Source organism: Rhinatrema bivittatum, chromosome 5 (assembly GCF_901001135.1).
Source record: "Rhinatrema bivittatum chromosome 5, aRhiBiv1.1, whole genome shotgun sequence".
Taxonomy (NCBI): domain Eukaryota; kingdom Metazoa; phylum Chordata; class Amphibia; order Gymnophiona; family Rhinatrematidae; genus Rhinatrema; species Rhinatrema bivittatum.
The window spans coordinates 350,691,076-350,712,170 of NC_042619.1; the positions used below are offsets into that span (position 1 = coordinate 350,691,076).

The 21,095-nt window shown below is 44.3% G+C and overlaps 1 protein-coding gene across 1 annotated transcript in view; it reads left to right on the forward strand.

The window, feature by feature from the left end:
• Positions 1–21,095, forward strand: part of LOC115093009 (E3 SUMO-protein ligase RanBP2-like) — a 119,447-nt gene that overhangs the window by 51,631 nt on the left and 46,721 nt on the right. Inside the window, exons 19-20 of the mRNA XM_029604588.1 lie at positions 1,947–2,041; positions 3,441–8,052. Coding sequence (XP_029460448.1) covers positions 1,947–2,041; positions 3,441–8,052 — 4,707 coding nt within the window. The remainder of the gene's footprint in view (positions 1–1,946; positions 2,042–3,440; positions 8,053–21,095) is intronic.

Consider the following 21,095-nt stretch of genomic DNA (forward strand, 5'->3'; position numbering starts at 1 on the left):
CAGTATGAGGCTTGAACAGCATGCATCTCCCTGCACCCCTAAGGAAATGTAGGACTGAAACCGAAAACTATTACTAATCGGACAGCCATTGGTCAGGGAGTGATTTTCACTACCTTTGCACTATTTGGCCCTGCAAATTCGAAGCTTCAGGGCTAGTTCTCAAACTCTCTAGCCTGGATTGGGAGTACAGAGAGAAGAAGCCCTATTCAGCTCATAGAAACATAGAAATGACTGCAGAAAGGGACCCATGGTCCACCCAGTCTGCCCAGCAAGCTTCCCATGGTGGTGTCTTCCACGCCGTGCAGGTTACCCCCGGTATCAGTCGTTTTTGTCTGATGTGCTTTGCTTATGGACTTGGCTGTAGAAGCAGTCCTGTGTTGTTGTTTTTTTTCCTTGGTGTTTGAGGATCAGTATCCCAGACTGTAAAGAAGTCATGGCTCTTATTGGTTGTCTCTGAATCCAAATTTCTCTTTCCTTTTAGCTCCAACTCTCCTCCTTAGTTGCAGTTGCATCAAAAGCATCAAGGCTTATTGGTTAAGAGTAGTATAAATCGCATGCCTTCCGGAACATACCCAGATCGGTCCAGACAAGCAGTTTTTCATTCCCACCAGCAGATGGAGGCAGAGAACAAAACGTTGGGCACTGCTACATAACCGAGAGGGCCACCTGCAGTCTCTCAGTATTTCTCTGCCTCCAGCAGATGGTGGACGTGTTACCTAAAGTCTTGACTAATCTTCGGTGTGGAGGTTTGCCTTTTTCTGCTCCCCGAGGTGTCCGGTTCCTGTCGAGGGCCATCCCTCGGGTTGTGCCAGGAGAACAAGGAGTTGGGATACCCCTGGCTGGTTTTAGACTGCAACTCCGGGACCACTGAAAACCAGGGGACTTGTTCCCTCACTGAGGGCCCAAAGCCGCCCCTACAAAGCTTTGGGATTCAGGGAGTTATCCCCTTTTGGGGGTGATTTTTTTTTTTTTTTTTTTTTAATTTAATCCCTAGGTGTTTTAGGGCTACTTGGAGCTGCCGCTTTTTAAAAAAAAAAAAAGGAGCGGCAGCTCAGGCAGTGGGTCTGAGCTGCCTGAGTCAGGCTCCTCGGCGAGATCATCGGGAGCCAGTCTGGGAGGAGCAGCGGCTCACACAAGGTGGGGGAAATCGGCCCCCCCCCCCCTCCCACGTTGCCCTTTTCAGTGCGGGCTGCTGCACGAGTGTTTCCCATGGCAGCAGTATTTTATTTTATTTACATTTTTTTTTTTTGTGCACCAGCGGGAACTCGCGTGGCACTGCGCTCTGTTCTCCTCCTGCTTCGGCGACCGCGTGGTGAGCCCCACCCCCCGCGATGTCGGCACGCGGAGCTCCGTTTGCAGGCCAGGTGACTTGCAGTCCGCTGGTGGGGGCCTGTGGTGCGGGGTCTGCTTGTCTCGGTCCCCTCTCCCTCTGCACGGCTCTCCGTGGCTCAGGTTGACTTTGTCTTGCCGTTTCATTGAACTGTCTGCCGTTCAATTCTGATTATTTGGGATGGGGGGGGGGGGGGGGTTTATATGGGACTGCTCGATGTTCTTTCTATAATGTGATATTTTCCCCTTACATGAGTATCAGAGACGTATGTTCCCTATGTATTCTTTATTTAAAATAAAAATATATTTAAACATGTTTCCTTGTTCTTCCCTGTTTCCAGTGGGCTTTGCTGTAATCCCTGTGACCTTTTGCAATTTGAAAAACTGGGACTGAGGGAAATTGAGAGGTTGACTTTTATTACAAATTTCCAAACTATCCACTTGAAAATGCTGGTTTTGAGGTATCTGAAAGTTGGGGGCCTGCTACAGGAAGGAAACTTAAGGTTCACTTGAGGCCGGTGGGGCTGCGCTGCTGCTAATTTATCGGGCGGCTTACCGTTCTTGACATTGACAAGACGTTTAATAATCTGGTGGGGGGTGTGTTCCGTGTTTTTCAGTTTCCACATCTGGTTCTTCTGCATACTACAATCAGTCGCCAGCATATAATTCCCAGTACCTTCTTCGACCAGCAGCCAATGGAACGCCAACAAAAGTAAGGAGAAAATAAGCTGCTTATGCTCATTCTGTCCGTTTCCTAAATGTGTGGTTTGTTTGTGTTAGAGAGAGAGTGGCTGTCCACGTTCTGCTCTGCTTTGGGTACTAGTGCATCTGATTTAAATTCTAGCACCCTGCTGTGTACAGAACAGCATTTCCTGCTGCTGCAGCTCTTTGAAGGGCTTGGTGAAAGGCTGCTCTGGGGTCGGGTACTGTACGACCAGAAGACGATCTTAAATACAGGAGTAAATTGTTAGATAGTTTTTGTGTTTTGAGGTGGTGTCTTCTAGTTTTATACATGTGTAGGGGTGTTTTGTATGTGCTCGTGAGTGGCATTGCTGTTCAGTCAATTCAAAAGTCAAAACATCGATCATTTTTTTTAGTATAAGATTCTTAACTCTGATACAAAAGAGTGGTGGTGGTGGTGAGAACTTAATCTTTCTATTGTATGCAATGTAATTCTAAAAGTGAATGGCACAGTGACAGAACATTTGAATTTGTGTTAGTAAAAAGGTAACATTATTCTCTGATCATTATTTTGATGTTGGATCACATGTATGTAATTGGGGAGGGGGTGTCTTGTATTTTCCTCTTTTTTTTTTTCCCTCTGGTTATTTACATCTTCAACAGTGAATAAATGGGGGATGGTTGAACAAATTTATAACTAGACGAGGGCCCAATAAGACTAAACCAAATTAAAAACAAATGACTAGAATATTTTAATAGCAAGAGCTTTCATACAAGAGGAAGACATGCATGCAGTAGCTATTTTTTTTTCAATTGATAGACAAGTAAGGAATGTAAATAACAATTCCTTCCATAAGCTTTGGCAATTCTCTTTCCAGTTGCACTGTCTCTCTATCCTGACTTCTATATGCCCCCCGTTTTATTATTTCCCTGTTACATGTATTTTCTAGCATTTCTGTTATACCATAAACCGGTATGATGTCCACACGAATGCCGGTATAAAAAAGCTTTTAAATAAATAAGTTAAAGCCTCTTCTCTGAGCCTGACCTGAAGACAAGATGGACCTGTTAGTGTTTGGGATTTGTGTGTGTGTATTAATAGGAAAAGACAAAAGATGTAGACACAATGCTCCTGTAATCCTTTATATATCTAGAATAATTAATGTGGGAGAGGTTAATTCTTCTTGAGCCAGTTGGCTCTAGTTCTTCCTGTGCATGTTGAGTCTAAAATCTTCTTTAGGTGTCTGCAACAGGTAAAAATGGGGACTAGATTCTGATGTACATAACTACTTTGTCGGGCAAAAAGTGGGTCCTAGCTGATCCATTGCATACTACAAATAAAACAAGTGTGGTATTTTGTGTAAGAGGTTTATGGTTAAACTTGACAGTTTTTAAGGTCTTTTTTTTTTTTTTGTTTTGTTTTGTTTCAGCCTCCTGTATATGGGATGAATAGACTTGGCCCTCAGCAGCACGTATATGCATATCAGCCACAGATGCACACATCTCCTCTACAGAATACTTCTTCTGCATGCATGTTTCCCCAAGAAATATACAGCAACCCACTGCGTTTTGAGTCTCCTTCGGCTGCCCTGCTGTCCCCCCGTGGGGAAGAGTATTACAACTACAGTGCTCCGCCGGCAGCCACAAACCCATCCCTGCCAGAGCCCGGCTATTTCACTAAACCATCCGCAGGACCTCAGGCTTCCAAGGCAGCAGATTTGAAGAACATAGAATTTGGGAAACCCTCCTTCACCACCCCAGCACAAATCACACTTTCCACGTTTAAGTTTAACTCGAACTTCAAATCCAATGATGGAGACTTCACCTTTTCCTCCCCACAGGTTGGGTCTCGTAGCACAGCATTCACTGGCAGCGAAAGCCTCTTGGACCTCTTAACGTCTGATAATCCTTTACAAGATCAGAGGCACGGTGTCCACAAAGCTTCCGACAAGACAACTGACCAGAGAAATATATTCAGCTTCAATAGCCGACCTCTTTCAGGTAGTTCATTTCCTGAAAATACAGACTACAACCAACATAAGGGTGTTTCTTTCTTTAATAAAGGGGATCATGCATTCAGTTTCCAGGATGCTGGTAAACCGACTTTTGGAACCCCGGATGCAAATCTCTCTGACCGAAGCCATGACTCTGACGGAAGAAGTATCTATGGTACGGATGATGATGGTCCACACTTTGAGCCAGTTGTGCCTCTGCCAGATAAGATTGAAGTAAAGACTGGGGAAGAGGATGAAGAGGAGTTATTTTCCAACAGAGCAAAGCTATTCCGCTTGGATACAGAATTGAAAGAATGGAAAGAGAGGGGCATTGGTAATGTGAAAATACTCCGGCATAAGATATCCGGTAAGATTAGACTCCTGATGAGGCGAGAACAGGTACTGAAGATCTGTGCAAATCACTACATCAATGCCAGTATGAAACTGAAACCAAACGCAGGTTCAGACAGATCCTTTGTGTGGCATGCTTTAGATTATGCAGATGAAATGCCAAAACCTGAGCAACTGGCCATCAGATTCAAAACACCAGAAGAAGCTGCACTATTTAAGTACCAGTTTGAAGAGGCACAAAAGCTTCTCAGAGCATTGGAGTCGAGCGGGGATCCAGCTTTGAAAGAATCCTGTCAGGACAATAAGGATCCTTCTGCTACTGGAGGCATGAATTTTGGATTTCAGTTTACTAAGAAACCAGGAGAGTGGGATTGTGATGTCTGCCTCCTGAGAAACTCTGCTGCTGCTGCTTTTGTTTGTGAGGCTTGCCAGAACCCTCGTCCAAATATGAGTAGTTCTACAAAAACAGTGCCAGTAGCGGAAGGAAAAATCAGTTTTGCAGTTACAAAAAGTGAGCCTTTACCTACAGCATTTACATTCACCAAAGCTGCCATTCATCCTGCTGGATTTGGTGAACAGTTTAGAAAGAAGGATCAGTGGTCTTGCAGTGATTGCCTGGTATCAAATGAAAGATCTGCCAAGGAATGTATAGCATGTCAAAATCCAAACCCAAATTGCAAAGAAATGCATATTCCTCTGTTAAGTGAAACTACTCCATCCTTCCGAATTGGTGCATCTATAGAGGATGCATTTAGCTCTGCTTTTGCTAAGAAGGAGGATCAGTGGGACTGCACCGTTTGCGGTCAGAGAAATCCACCTTTGGTTTCTAAATGTACTGCATGCCAGACTTCCAACACAAGTAATCAGATTAGTGCACCAGTATTTGCTCAGCCTTCTTCATATAAATTTGGCTCCTCTAATATCTCCAGCACTAACAACGGTTTTGGAGCTCTCTTTTCTAAGAAAGGTGGACAGTGGGACTGTAGTACATGCCTTGTGAGAAACGAAGAAAATGCAGCAAAATGTGTTGCTTGTCGTGGTCCAAATTCACAGAGTGCTCCGAATGCCTCTATGTCAACTGTTCAGACTTCTCCAGGTTTCAAATTTGCTTCAAGTGGGGGTAAAAGTAATCAACCAAATGGGTTTGAGGGACTCTTTTCAAAAAAGGAAGGCCAGTGGGATTGTGATGTGTGTTTGGTTAGAAATGAGAGTTCGTCATTAAATTGTGTTGCCTGCCAAACACCCAATCCATCTGGTAAACCTGATACTGGTGCCTCCTCCATCCAGACTGCACCAGCTTTTAAATTTGGCTTAAAGGACAAATTATCTGAAAGTGCTGGTGCACAGCCAGGCGCGGGATTTTCAAGTGGCTTTTCCGAGAAGGGTTTTAAATTTGGCCACACGGAACAATGTAGCACCCCATCCTCCTTCACATTTCAAATCCTTCCATCTAATTCTGAGGCCAAATTTACCAAAGAAGGCTTTAGCTTCTCCGCACCTGGAAGTTCTGGTGGCTTTAAGTTTGGCATACAGGAGCCTCATCAGAATTGGTCAAAAACAGATCAGGCGAAGAAAAATGTCTCGAGCTTTCTGCAAAGTGATGAAGAAAATGGGAGGAGGAAGCCCTTGGATGTTGCGTCCCATGACGGCAGTGATGACCAGAATGGTGGTGTAGTATTTGGTCAAAACAGCAACACTTTCACTTTTGCTGATCTTGCAAAAACTTCATCAGATTCAGAATTTAGTAAAAAAGATCCCAATTTCAAAGGCTTTTCACGAGCAGGTGAAAAGTTATTTTCTTCACAGAGTACTAAAACAGATGTGGCAAATATATCTGCTGAGCATGAGAGCTGTGATGACATGTATAAGACTGAGGACAATGATGATATCCATTTTGAGCCTGTGGTACAGTTGCCGGACAAAATAGAGCTCGTAACTGGGGAAGAGGATGAGAAAGTCCTTTACTCTCAAAGGGTCAAACTGTTCAGGTTTGATGCAGAAATTAGCCAATGGAAAGAACGTGGTGTGGGCAATTTAAAAATTCTTAAGAATGAAGTCAATGGCAAACTCCGAATGCTAATGCGACGTGAGCAAGTCCTGAAAGTGTGTGCCAACCACTGGATAACAACTACAATGAACCTAAAACCATTATCTGGTTCTGACAGAGCATGGATGTGGTTAGCAAGTGACTTTTCTGATGGGGATGCCAGACTGGAGCAGTTGGCAGCTAAGTTTAAAACGCCAGAGCAGGCTGAAGATTTCAAACATAAATTCGAAGAGTGCCAGAGATTGCTGTTGGATATCCCATTGCAGACACCTCATAAACTTGTAGATACTGGTAGAACTGCTGAGCTAATACAAAAAGCCGAAGAGATGAAGAGCGGCCTGAAAGATCTGAAGACCTTCTTGACCGAGGAAAGAGCAAATGTGCTGGAGGAGGAGAACAAAAATTCAAGTTCACTGGTTAATGTTTCTGGTTTAGTGATAAAGGCTCATGGTGAAACCACTGGGCCAACTCTGGAATGGGATAACTACGATTTACGTGAGGAAGTGTTGGATAATAATTTGGATAGCTCTGTATATGCATCTCCTTTGGACAGTACACCTGAGAAGAAAAATCTCTTTCGTTTTGGTGAATCAACAGCTGGGTTTAGTTTTAGTTTTCAGCCAGCTTTGAGTCCATCCAAGTCACCCACCAAGCTAAATCAGAGTAGAGCCTCTGTGGGTACAGACGAAGAGTCTGATGTCACTCAGGAAGAGGAGAGAGATGGGCAGTACTTTGAACCTGTTGTTCCTTTGCCAGATTTGGTTGAAGTCGCTAGTGGTGAAGAAAACGAGCAAGTTGTATTTTGTCATAGGGCCAAATTGTACAGGTTTGATAAAGATACTAATCAGTGGAAGGAGAGAGGTATTGGAGATATAAAGATCTTGCAGAACTATGACAACAAAAGTGCCCGCATAGTAATGAGACGGGACCAGGTATTAAAACTCTGTGCCAATCATAGGATTACACAAAAAATGACTTTACAGCACATGAAAGGGACAGAGCGAGCTTGGGTTTGGACTGCGCATGATTTTGCAGAAGGAGAAGAAAAGCTGGAGCATTTTGCTGTGCGGTTTAAACTTCAAGATGTTGCAGACTCCTTTAAGCAAGTTTTCGATGATGTTCAACAAGCCCAACAGAATGATACCTTAATTACATCCCTGTCTCCCTGTGGCAGTTCACTGAAAACGTTGCCATGCGGCAAAATAGCTGTGGCCGTCCTGGAAGAAACCACCAGGGAGAGAACTGAGGTGAAGCAGGACGCTGATGATGGCTCTGTAACCCCGGTGAACTCTGAAGCACCCGTACCGTCTGAATCTCCAACAAAAGCAGTGGTTTCCCCGCCCAAGTTTGTGTTTGGGTCAGAGTCCGTGAAAACCATATTCAGCTGTGAAAAGCCAAAGCCATTCACCTTTGGTAACACGTCGTCGACCGGATCCCTGTTTGGTTTCAGCTTTAATTCTTCTAAAAATCAGCGTGAGCGGGATAGTTCAGCAACCGCAAAAACATCTGAGAAACAATTAGACTTCAGTCCAAGAGATGGTCCCCAAGAAAAAACCGCTCTGATGCTGAGACCTTCAAGCAACAGAGCGGCAAAACCTCTGGTCTCTTCAGCAGTCTCCAGCATTCGTCCACTTAAAATGCCAGAGAAAGGTAAGGCATTTAAAATTAAAAATAAATTGAATATATGGATATTCTAGTTACGACAGTTGTAAATATCCATGTGGTTGTGAGTTTAATATAAATAATACAGATCCTTTTCTGTATCTGTGATGGCATTTTTCATGATCTCTTTGTTCAGGGCTTTTGCTGGATTCTGATTTTTTTTCTCTCTTAGTGTTATCAAAGTACATATGACTAAGATCTAATAGTAAAAAAAACAAACCCCCACATTTTGCCATTTCTGCCATTACAACATAATGTGCTTTTTTTCCCCCCGCTGTGTTAGTGCTTGAAATGTAATCCTTAGGACATAAGGGAAGGAGTAAACCAACTACACTGCAATTTCATGTTGGGTAAAAATGAATTAAAAAAGCAAAAAAGCCAGCATATCTATTTTTTTTTTCTTGTGGCATAATACATTTTTGGCCCTTAGCCAATGACCTAAATTTCACCCAAGCATCCTTTGTGGTGCAGTGGATCCCAAGAAAGAAGGGGGTCGGCTTGCATTTACTCCCGGATCTTTTGGGGTAGACTGCCTTTTCTGGGAGCTCTTTCTGAAGTTGTGGCTTGTGGGTCCTTAATTTGAATTTATATGAAATGTATATCACTATCCTTAGCATTTTATTTACAAAGGGTTTACATATGTTTGCTCTTTGCGATGATTAATTTACTAGTTTTATATGATGACCCTTTATACAGCTGTATGCATTTCACAAAGCTATAGAAAATCTTTTTTTTTTTTTTTTTTTTTTAAACATACCACCAGGTATAATCTTATAATATTTACTAGCTGGTTTAGTTGCAAAGTGTAGAACACTTTTTTTTATTTTTTTTATTTTCAACTTTAAAAAAATTATCTCCTTTGCTAAACATACATACACATCTGATAATGGAATCCTTGCCACTTCGTGATCTTGAGCTAGTTTTATTTTTAAAAAAATTAGTTCCGCCTAGTCAGTAGATTCAAGGCTTGTCTACAAGATTATAAACATCCATATTTCCTAGCGTGTAGCAGATGGACTGAGGACCAATGTACTCCTGATAGTTGGGAGACAGATTTCAATCTGAATTCAGCCCCTAGTACATATACCCCCTGCAGGAAGTGCAGCTCTTCAGTATTTCTCCGTCTCCTTAGCAGTTTGGGAGTCTACACACGCTTGCACAGCATTAGAAAATCCAAACCAAAGAGAGAGAATCTACAAGATGAGCCCTGCTCTCCTGCGGTGATACTAAGGGTCCCTCCCCCAGTCGAAAATTCCTGAGGTGATTTCCCCGATCCCTCAGAGGTAAGCCATGGTCCAGTAGCCGGCTCCCGGTGTGGACTTAGCCCCCCTGAGTGGCTGCAGGTGCAATACAGAGCGCGGCGGTGAAGCACCGAGACAAGGTAAGGTAGAAAACTTTATTTAAGTCTCTGAGGCTCTGTGAGCCGCACAGATCGCCATCTGGCGTATGTTCCATCGGGTTGAGCAGCCCCATCCAGGCTAGGCCCTGATCCGGTGCGAGGGTCCTTCCACGTGGAGACGCTCCGGTGGGGGGGGTCGCCATCTTGCCCGTGAGGTCGTCGGCGCTATTTCCCCCCCCCCCCCCCCCCCCCCGGTCGCTGTACTGTCTGCACAACTGAGCCGTGCACACAAATAAGCCTGTGCTCACAGCGGCGCGCGTATCTTGCTAAGCACAGGCCTGCCCGCACATCTTCTGCATCTTGCACGCACAGCAGCAGCGCACCCTGAACACACAAACAAGCCTCCTGGTGCACGAACATACGTGCATTGACTCGTTTGGAACCAATTCCACGCGCACAAATCATGGCACAGCCGTCCAAGAATGTCAAAGGACAAGCCCTCTGCCCAGCCTGCCACCTGAGAGCTGTGCAACACGAAGTGGCCTCTGCCCTGTGCTTACAGTGCGAAGAGGCTCTGGGGGCATGAGGCAAGGCCCCCTTCAGCCAGTAGAGGAATCCGGCTCCACCAATGACAGCGCACCAGACCTCTCTATCCCTGGCTCGGGCCCTCGCCAGATGGGCTCCTCGGGGAACACCGCTGGATTCAATTTGGACCCAGGCACTTTTTCCTGGGTGGAATTTTTCAAAGGGCTGCAAACCTTCGTCCAGGCACAATTGGTGCCACCCGTGACACAACCACTGTCTCCACCAGAAGAGCAAAACCTTCCAGGCCCCTCTTGACCTCCCCGAGATGCACCTCCGCCCCGAGACGTGCCTCCTCTGGGCAAAAGCCTCCATTTAGGGGAAACAGACACCTCGGATGTGCAGAGGGACGCCATATGTTGCATTCGTGATTCGGATTCGTCGGGGAGCAGATACGTTGCATTCGGCCGTATGGCGCCCCGATGCGTTAATACGGCGATTTCTATTCGTGTCCCAGCTAAAATTCAAACTAACTACAACCCCCCACCCTCCTGACCCCTCCAAGACTTACCAAAACTCCCTGGTGGTCCAGGAGCCATCCACTGCACTCACACCCTCGGTGCCGGTTTCATCATGGCGCGGATAGCCTTTGTCACAGGGGCTACCGGTGCCATTGGTCAGCCCCTGTCACATGGTAGGAGCACAAGATGGCACAGATGGCCATGTGACAGGGGCTGACCAATGGCACCGGTAGCCCCTGTGACAAAGGCTATCCGCGCCATGATGAAACCGGCACCGAGGGTGTGAGTGCAGTGGATGGCTCCCAGACCCCCCGCTGGACCACCAGGGAGTTTTGGTAAGTCTTGGAGGGGTCAGGAGGGTGGGGGGTTGTAGTTAGTTTGAATTTTAGCTGGGACACGAATAGAAATCGCCGTATTAACGCATCGGGGCGCCATACGGCCGAATGCAAGTATCTGCTCCCTGACGAATCCGAATCACGAATGCAACGTATGATGTCCCTCTGCACATCCCTAGGAGACAGTGGCACTGATCAAGGAGCAACAGTCCACCCAGCAATTGCTGTCTTCAGTACGGGTAGACCAGCCCACTAGGCATCAGTAGCTTTTTTTTATTTAAGTGACCATTTTACCAGAGGAGGGCCTTTCACTCTCTTCAAAAACAGGCCCTACCATTTCATCTACAATGGCTTTCTGCCAGAAGTCAGAGGCAGCAACCTAAGGCTCAACAGCCTTAGCCCAAATCTGGGGTAAGTTTTTGATGCCCCCTGATGCCCACCTTTGCCAGTCAAATGGAATGGCGCTGTACCATAAAGGACAAGTGGATCCTGAGAAATATTGAGTATGGATACCACTTATGCTTTTTGTACCCTCCCCAGTTCTGGCAAACATGTGTTCCTAGTTTTGGCTCTACTTGGTCAGTTCAGCTACTGTTAGAAGTAATATCCTTTCTATATCAGCAAGCCAGAGAGCCTTTCCCTCCTTAAGAGTTTGGCAAAGGGGTTCTATTCCCATTTCTTAATCACCAGAAGTTGGGTGAGTTAAAGCCTATCCTGAATTTCTAGAATTTGCACAAGATGCTGGTTCAGGAGAGGTTCAAGATGAATTTATGCCAGACAGTTCTTCTGTTCATTCAGCCAAGGCACTGTGGACTTGAGGGAGGCATATGCTTTTGGTGGAGGGCATGCACCGTCAGAAAATACTTCCATTTTTAGCCTCTTGGCCACTCTTGAGTGTGTTCACAAAGTGCCTGGCAGTTGTGGCTCCACAGCTACAGAAACAGGGAATTTGCATTTTCCTGTACCTGGATAATTGGTTGGTGACAGGTCCCTCCCAAACAGCCATCCTGCAGTCCTTCTGTATAATGATCCAGCTATTTCACTCTCTGGATTAATTATCAATTTTCCAAAGTCCAACCTGATACAGTTCATAGGGGCTTAGAGAGAGCCTTCCTGCCAATTAAGAGGGACAGGATGATATTGGGCCCTACAAGACCCCTTCTGCATCAGAATCATATGTTAAGGTCTATCCTGTTCTTGCTGGGCCACATGGCAGTGGTCTATGTGGTTTTTCTGACCCGGGATCAATTGGATCATTCACTTCAACTATTGTCTCAGATATTTGTGACTCCTAAAATGCAGACATCTCTGCAATGGTAGATTAAACCTGGAAGTTCTAGCCTTAGGACTTCTGCTGCATGTCCCTCACATTAAGTGGCACTGTCCACTAATGTTTCAACCAGAGGGTGAGAGCACACACTAGTGCTTCACGGATCCAAGGAATGATATCTGAAACAATCATCTTCAGATCAACCTTCTAGAGCTTGGGGGCTAATCCAGTATGTGCTTAAAAGCTTTTTCACACCTGCTCGCAGGCAAAAGAATCTTGATCCAGACATTTAGGGGACCATATTTTGTATAAACCAGCAAGGAGGCACAGGCTCTTATGCCCTCTGCGAAGAAGCCCTGTGGGTCTGTCTTCAGAGCTCTTAACCTTCAGGTGACCTATCTTCTAGGTGTTCAAAATACACTGGTGGACTAGCTCAACATGGTCTTGCAGTCTTCTGAGTGGTCCCTAGATCAGAAGGTCACAGACAAACTCCCCCATTAGGGAACCCTGGTGATCTTTCCATGTCAGAAGACAATTGGAAGGTCATGAAACAGAGCAGCTACAGATCAGCTCCTGATGCTTTTGTGCTAAACTAGTGCATCTATCTGCTCTTCACATACCCTCCAATTCTACTCATTGCCAGGACTGACCAGTTCATTCTGCAGAACAGGGCAAGGGTGAATCATATAACCCTGGCTTGGCTGTATAGAGTGTGATATCCTTCTCTTCTGTGTGTTAGCCCCAATTGAGTTTGTCTCTGATTCTCATCACCCAAGAGAGCCAAAAATGTTGCCACCCAAACTTGCCATCCTTGGTCCTCATGGCATGGATGTTGAGTACACTGTCTTATCTTCCTTGAATCTGTCTAGGGCTGTGGAGGACATTCTTAACCTTTCACCAGGAAGTTCTACGCTTTCAGATGTAAGATTTTCTACAAATCTAGTCATTTGGACCCCTTCTCTTATGGTCAGAGACCTCCTTCAGTATGTACTCTTCCTCTTGTCTTCAGGCTTTAGCTCTTCTTTAGTCAACATACACCTTGTTGTCATTGCGGCTTATCACCAATGAATGGATTGAGCTCCTCTTTCTCTCTACCCTTTTACTTTCAAAGTTCATGAAAAGACTTTAGTATATTAAGCCACAGTGCCATAGGACTTAGTGTAGTCCTGGCTCAACTCATCAAACCTCCCTTGAACCTGAAGTCAGGAGACCTGAAGCTGCTTATTCTTTGTGGCTGCCACGTCAACATGGAGTGTGTGAATTAAAGGCACTGATCTCTTACTTTGTCATATCTTCAGTTCTTTCACTATAGAGATCTACACATGTGCTCTGTTTCTTCCAAAAGTGATATCTGCATTTGCCATCAATCAGCTAATCTGCTGCCAGTGTTCTTTCCAAAATATGCCCACAAAGGAGAAAGGGCCGTTCGCTCCTTGGACTGTAAAAGTGCCTTAGTGTATTACTTGCAGAAAACAGTCTTACTATCAGGTTTTTCAGCTCTTCGTGTCCTTTGATCTTAACAGGTTTAGAAAGGACGTTGCCAAAAGAACTTTTTCAAATTGGCTAGCTATGCACTGGAAGGCAAGCAGATTATGAACTAAGACTCGTCAAATAAGAGCCATGGTGACTTCAATGGCTCATCAGAGGGCCACTTCCATTGAAAACATAAGCAAAGCTGCTGCTTGGTCATCAGTCCCCCAACTTCATGTATCATTCCTGTCTGGACTCTGGATCCTAAGTCCAGGCCTTTTAGACAAACAGTTCTGCGCAGCCTGTTAACACAGTACTCTACACTCAACCGGGTGGGGTCTGGACTGTCTGTTTCTTGTCCTGCAAAGCGGATTTCAGCTTGGGACTCCCCACTGGTTATGGCTGACTTAATCCTGCTTGTCGAGGGAACCAGGGTTTTCCAAATGCAGCAGGATACATTAGCCATACATTTTATTACCTGCCCTTTCTGCTTAGGTTTAAACTTTGGAGAGGCTCATGAGGCAGCAACCAATGTGGAGATTCGCACATGCTCAGAAAGCAGCTTGCGCTCTGAGTCTGTGTCTGTGCCAATGGATGATTGTTTGATTTTTATCCTGCTGTCTACAGAGAGCACTGATTACAGGTCTAGAACTTGACCCCCAGTTCTAGATATTAGATCATTTGGTTACTGGGTGCAGTATTATGCTAATGAATTACAGGTATATTGCTCTCTCGCTTACTCTGTACAATCTATTAATATTTGTCTTTGAGAAGCTCTTGATTGATTGAAATGTAGTTGTTTATCTTTGCCTCTAAAACTGAGGTCCTAGTGGTTAATAAAATTAGAGTGAATGTACTGGAAGTTTCAGATCTCGAAACAGAATGTCTTGCTGTTGAAACCCCAGATAAAAAAAAAAAAAAGCCTAGGGCTGAAACTGTACGCTTGTTGCCAGATTTGTTAAAAGGCCTGATACAAACCTTGTACCTGATTCACTAAGGGTTTTTCCCATAGGCACAAAATGGGAGAAGAGCCTTAATGAACCTGCCACTTTGTCAGGTTTGTTTACTGAAACCATTTCTGTCTGTTCATCACTTGCACACTGTGGTTCAGTCTTTAAGCGCTCACCCTAAAGGATTACAGCAGCTCGTTTGTGGAGTTGCCTTTGAAAAGTTTTAGGTGAATGCAAATGATTCAGACTGTAGCCATTTGGTTGATTTCTGGTGTGGGTTGAAAGACCTGTTTATAGGATCAAACTCCAGATATCCGCCTTGGATCCAAAGCATGACCCCCCACTTACCTTTCTGATAGTATCAGAAAGGTATCTTCCAGGCAGGTCTTGGAAACCTGAAACTGAGGACTTGCTTTCTCTTCCTGCAATCAGAGTGCAGTTTGGTTAAACTCAGGCACAAGGCTTTTCTTTTGTAGTCCCTAGTTTTCTGGATCTGAGTTGCATCTGAAAAAATACCCCTTCAGGTTTTAAGGTGGTTTTTGAAAATGTGCTTTGCTCAATTGGCCTTCTCTTAGTTAATCCCAGCGTATTTTTCTGGGACTGGGGAGCCAGGTGTTCCCCGGAGGTTTAACATACTAGACATTGATCTGTTTAATTTGCATGTTTATATGGAAACAGAGTAGGATTAAATGGACAGTTTTCTCAGTGGAGGAGGGTGGGCAGTGGAGTGCCTCGGGGATCTGTACTTGGACCGGTGCTTTTCAATATATTTATAAGTGATCTGGAAAGGAATACGACAAATGAGGTGATCCAATTTGCAGATGATACAAAATTTAGAGTAGTTAAATTACAAGCAGATTGTGAGAAATTGCAGGAGGTCGAGGAAGACTGGAAAATTGGGCATCCAAATGGCAAATGAAATTTAATGTGGATAAGTGCAAGGTGATGCATATAGGGAAAAATAACCCATGCTATAGTTACACAATGTTGGGTTCCATATTAGGTGCTACCGCCCAAGAAAGAGATCTAGGTGTCATAGTGGATAATACATTGAAATCGTCGGTTCAGTGTGCTGCGGCAGTCAAAAAACCAAACAATGTTGGGAATTATTAGAAAGGGAATGGTGAATAAAACGGAAAATGTCATAATGCCTCTGTATCGCTCCATGGTGAGACCGCACCTTGAATACTGTGTACAATTCTGGTCGCATCTCAAAAAGGATATAATTGTGATGGAGAAGATACAGAGAAGGGCAACCAAAATGATAAAGGGGATGGAACAGCTCCCCTATGAGGAAAGGCTGAAGAGGTTAGGCCTGCTCAGCTTGGAGAAGAGACGACTGAGGGGGGATATGATAGAGGTGTTTAATATCATGAGAGGTCTAGAACGGGTAGATGTGAATCTGTTATTTACTCTTTTGGATAATAGACTAGGGGGCATTCCATGAAGTTAGCATGTGGCACATTTAAAACTATCGGAGAAAGTTCTTTTTCACTAAATGTACAATTAAGCTCTGGAATTTATTGCCAGAGGATGTGGTTAGTGCAGTTAGTGTAGCTTGGTTTAAAAAAGGTTTGGATAAGTTCATGGAGGAGAAGTCAATTATCTGCTATTAATCAAGTTGACTTAGAAAATAGTCACTGCTATTATTAGTATGGGATAGACTTAGTTTTTGGATACTTGCCAGGTACTTGTGACTTGGATTGGCCACTGTTGGAAACAGGATGCTGGGCTTGATGGACCCAGTATGGCATGTTCTTATGTTAGGGATGTACAATGTTTTTTTTGTTTTGTTTTTAAACAAAATGAAAAAAATCTGACAAAACAACTGTAACTTTATTTAAATTTGGGATAGGGAAAAACATCTCTGAATTTTTTTTTTCCATTGACTTCATTTTGGAGTCGTCAAAAAATGGCTTTAAAAGAGCAAATTTACTGCCATCTCATGGAGAACATAAGAACATGCCATACTGAGTCAGACCAAGGGTCCATCAAGCACAGCATCCTGTTTCCAACAGTGGCCAATCCAGGCCATAAGAATCTGGCAATTACCCAAACACTAAGAAGATCCCATGCTACTGATGCCAGTAAAAGCAGTGGCTATTCTCTAAGTGAACTTAATAGCAGGTAATGGACTTCTCCTCCAAGAACTTATCCAATCCTTTTTTAAACACAGCTACACTAACTGCTCTCCCCTTCCTGATGTCTGTGAAGTAGAAAAGGGAAGGAGCGATCCCCAGTTGCTGCTGCCCAGCTGAATCCTTGTTTGAAAATGGCACTGGCCATATTATGCCTTATTTGAACTGGTTCCTGGCAAGGCAGGAGTAACTGGGGATCGCTCCTTCCCTTTTCTACTTCATAGAGCTTATGAAAGGGGGTAAACGTTGGGTGGGGTGAATGGAGAGGTAGGTTCTTCTCTTCCGCCCCCCACAACAACACAAACTTTTTTTTTTTCTTTACTCCCTGAGTTCTTTTTCCATGTATTTTAAGAGGAGGCAGATGTGGAGTACACACGCTTCTTGTGTGTTTTGATTTCTGTTTTCTAACATGAAGACTTCCTTTTTTGGGTGCAGAGCAATTGTGCATGTAGTCTGTCTATGCAGTGTACCTGGATAATGAGCGTTTTCTCCCCTAGGCCATCCCAGTAGCTGGAATTGGTGTAGCCACTGCCATGTGCAAGGACCTGGGTTTGGTTACTTAGGTTAGCTTGGGGAGTATTGAAGAAGCAGTATCCCCAGCCTCTGTCATCGCACAGTGCTAGAGCCAACTTTAGCTGGGTTCCAGAGGGGCCTGCAGTTTGCAGCTCCTGGCAGTGACTTGGGCTCAGTAGGTGGGGGAAGATGGCAAAAAGTACATTTCACCCGTGCAGAATTTGTGTTAAACTCTCTGCAGTCCATTTTGACTTTCCGCCACAAAGTAGACTCTTCTTGTGTGACATCCTATCACTGAGCACCAGCGTACAAGCAGATTGTGGGAGAGAGTGTGCGCCTCTTCTGAAGCTGAAGATTATTTCACGTGTCCCTGGAAAAGTTAATCATCGTATCTTCACACTTTTACTGTTTTCTAGGATTTAATTTTAACCTTTTTAAAACTAATCCAATGGCTTTTTGGACCAGCCCACCTCCTTCAGTACCTGACGGTAAATGTATTTAGTCCGCTATGTGCCTTGATCTAACTTTGCTTACAGATGCTGACTACTGATCAATATTGGCAGAGCAATTTGGCTGTACGGTATGAAAATGGTTTTGATACCAGTTTAACATGCATGTGGAAGTAGTTCTGATGTTTGATATGTCTGGTTTTTGCCTATTAGCATTTGTCCTCCGCTAAAAAGCAATTAGATGACTACTGATTTTTTTTTTTTTTTTTTAATCTTGGAGATTAATAGAGGTCTCATTTGTCTCCACCCCTTCCCTTTTTTTTTTTTCACCATGAAAGTTCATCTCCAGGTAGCTATAAACTGTATCTTGTATATGTTTACACATCAGTATTACCTTGCAATTGAATTCCAGTTTTTTTTTCCTTTTACCAACCAGTCTTATTTCTATTCTTCCTTTTGTGACACATCAAAGCAGATTATGTTCAAAGTACTGGAGGTTTTTCCCTGTTCCCAGAGGTCTTACAATCCGAAGGCCCGATTTACTAAACATTTCTTACATTCTGTCTCTATGGGGAAAATGTTTAGTAAATTTAAGCCCTTAGTTTGTACTTGAGGCAATAGAACTTGCCAAGGTTACAACCTCTGTGGTGCTGATTCAAATATCTTTGTAAAAGCTTCCTGACAACTTTACATTGGGTAAGGGGCTAATATGATTTTTATAGCCTCTGACTTTACATCTTGGTTTCTCCACTTGAAATCTGAATTGGGGTTAAAACAGTTCTTCCTTTGTAAAACAGGATTTCCTGGCGTTTAGCCAGATGGACTCAGGACCAGTGGGTTATGGGAGACTTGAGTCAGGTTTCAAAGCTGATGTCACCCTAGATGTACCCCTGCCGTGACCTCAGCTCTTCAGTATCTCTCCGTCTCCTAGTAGATGCAGACGCAATTCCCACACTAGCAAGGTGTTAGTGGGATTGCAGCACAAACAGACATTTTTTACCTTCATTTTAAAAGATCGCTCTCCTGCGGTGATACCTAAGGGTCCCTTCCCCAGTTGAGATTTCCTGAGGCGATTTTGAGATCCCTGAGACGTGTGCCTTGGTCCGGTAGCCGATTCCCGGCATGGACAGCTGCTGAAGCAGCTGAAAGGTAGCAGGTGCAGAAGCAGAGCACGGCGGTGAAGGCCATAGCCCTCTCCCCCCCCACAGCTGGAGACAGTCTCTGTACCCAGCTGGTAAGCGCTGAGACCAGGTAAGTAGAGAAGAACTACTCTGATCCAGAGACGAATTCATTGCCAGAGGATGTGGTGACAGCAGTTTATTTATTTTATTTATTTAACACTTTTCTATACCGACCTTCATGGTAGAGACCATATCAGGTCGGTTCACATCGAATAGGGGAACTGAACCAAGAACAGTAACCAAAACAAAAGGTTGAACATGAAAAAGCAAAGTTACATTTAACAGGGAAATTAAACTTGGAGGCATAGACTGCTGGAAGGAAGGAAAGGCTAGAGATAGCGGAGAAATTATTAGTATAAACAGAGCAGTCAGGAGGCTCTTATTCTGGGCTTAGGGGTAATATGGAAATCCATTGCTCCTAAAGGAAGTTCTGTCGACTATTGTGTGTCATGGGTATCTGAGAAGGCTTGGCGGAAAAGCCAGGTCTTAAGTTTTTTCTTGAATGTTGGTAGGCAGGGTTCCATTCTGAGGTCAGCTGGGATGTTGTTCCAGATAGTTGGGCCTGCTGTTGAAAAGGATCGGTCTTTAGTTGAGATGAGGCGTGTGGCTTTTGTAGGTGGGGTCTGTAGGGTTCCTTTATATATTTCTCTAGTCGGTCTGTTGGTGAGGTGGAGATTGAGGGGGAATTCGAGGTCCAGATGCAAGTGATTGTAGATGACTTTGTGGATTAAGGTGAGTGATTTGTGGAGGATTCTGTACTTCACTGGGAGCCAGTGTAGGTTACGTAGGATGGGAGATATGTGTTCTCCCCGGTTGGTGTTAGTCAAGATTCTTGCGGCAGCGTTCTGTATCAACTGTAGCGGCTTGGTGGTAGAGCTGGGGAGTCCCAAGAGGAGTGCACTGCAGTAGTCGATTTTAGCAAATATCAAGGCTTGCAGGACTGTTCTGAAGTCGTGGAAAAAAAGTAGGGGTTTGAGTCTTTTTAGGACTTGAAGCCTGTAGAAACAATCTTTGGTTGTGGTGTTGATCATTTTCTTGAGGTTTAAGCGGTTGTCTAGTAACACCCCGAGATCTCGTACGTGGGTATGCATGAGCTGGGTGTTAAGGATGGTCTGTGGGAGTGGGTTGTCTTGGTTAGAGGAGATGAGAAGGAGTTCGGTCTTGGATGCGTTAAGGACCAAGTTGAGGCTGTTAAGCAGGCTGGTGATCCGATTTAGGCAGTTGTTCCAGAGCGAGAGTGATTTTGCGATGGATTCTGTTATCGGAATCAAAATCTGTACGTCATCTGCATACAGAAAATGAATAAGGTTAAGGTCTGTTAGAAGCTGACAGAGTGGGAGGAGGTATATATTAAAGAGAGTGGGTGATAACGATGATCCTTGGGGTACTCCGAGTGAGGACCTTGTTGAAGGAGATTCTTTATTATTTATTTTAACTTTGTAACTTCTATTACTAAGGAAAGACGTGAACCAACTGAGGGCTGAACCTGATATACCTATTTCTGCTAGGAGAGTCAGAAGGATGGTGTGGTTGACGGTGTCGAAGGCTGCCGAGATGTCCAATAGAACTAGAAGGAAGGAATGGCCCTTGTCTAATCCCAGAATGATATGGTCTGTTAAGGAAATGAGGAGTGTTTCTGTATTGCGAGATTTGCGGAATCCGTATTGGGAAGGGAATAGAATGTTGTGATCCTCTAGATATTCTGACAGCTGAGTGTTAACCAGTTTCTCTGTAAGTTTGGCTAAGAACGGTAGATTTGAGATGGGGCGGAAGTTAGCAGGTTCTTTGGGGTCTAAGTTATGCTTCTTGAGGAGGGGTTTAAGGGAAGCGGATTTTAAGCTATCTGGGTATCTCCCTTGTGCTAATGAGCAGTTTATAATATTAGCTAGAGGTCCTGCAATCATGTTTGGAATCAGTAGCAGGAGTTTGGATGGTATATTGTCTGCTGGATGGCTAGATGGTTTCTGTTTCTTAAGGAGAGATTCAATCTCCCCGGGAGATGTCAGATCGAAGTTGTCGAGCTTGATTCCAGTATGGGAGTGAGTGGTGGAGAATGTAGAGCATGTGGTGGTGTTGGTTGGTAGGAGAGCCAGGGTATTTGTGATCTTCTGTTGAAAGAAAGAAGCAAGTTCATTGGCCTTGGATTGTGCTAGATCATCAGGTATCGTTGGTGGGGATGACTTTGTGATTTGTGACACATAAGAGAAAAGTGCCTTGGCGTCATATTGGAGGTTGTGGATTTTACTTGCATAGTATTCTCTTTTTGCCTTTAGGATTGAGGTCCTATAATGGTGTAGGGTTCCTTTGTAAGATGAGAGTGTAACAGAGTTGGGGGCTTTGCGC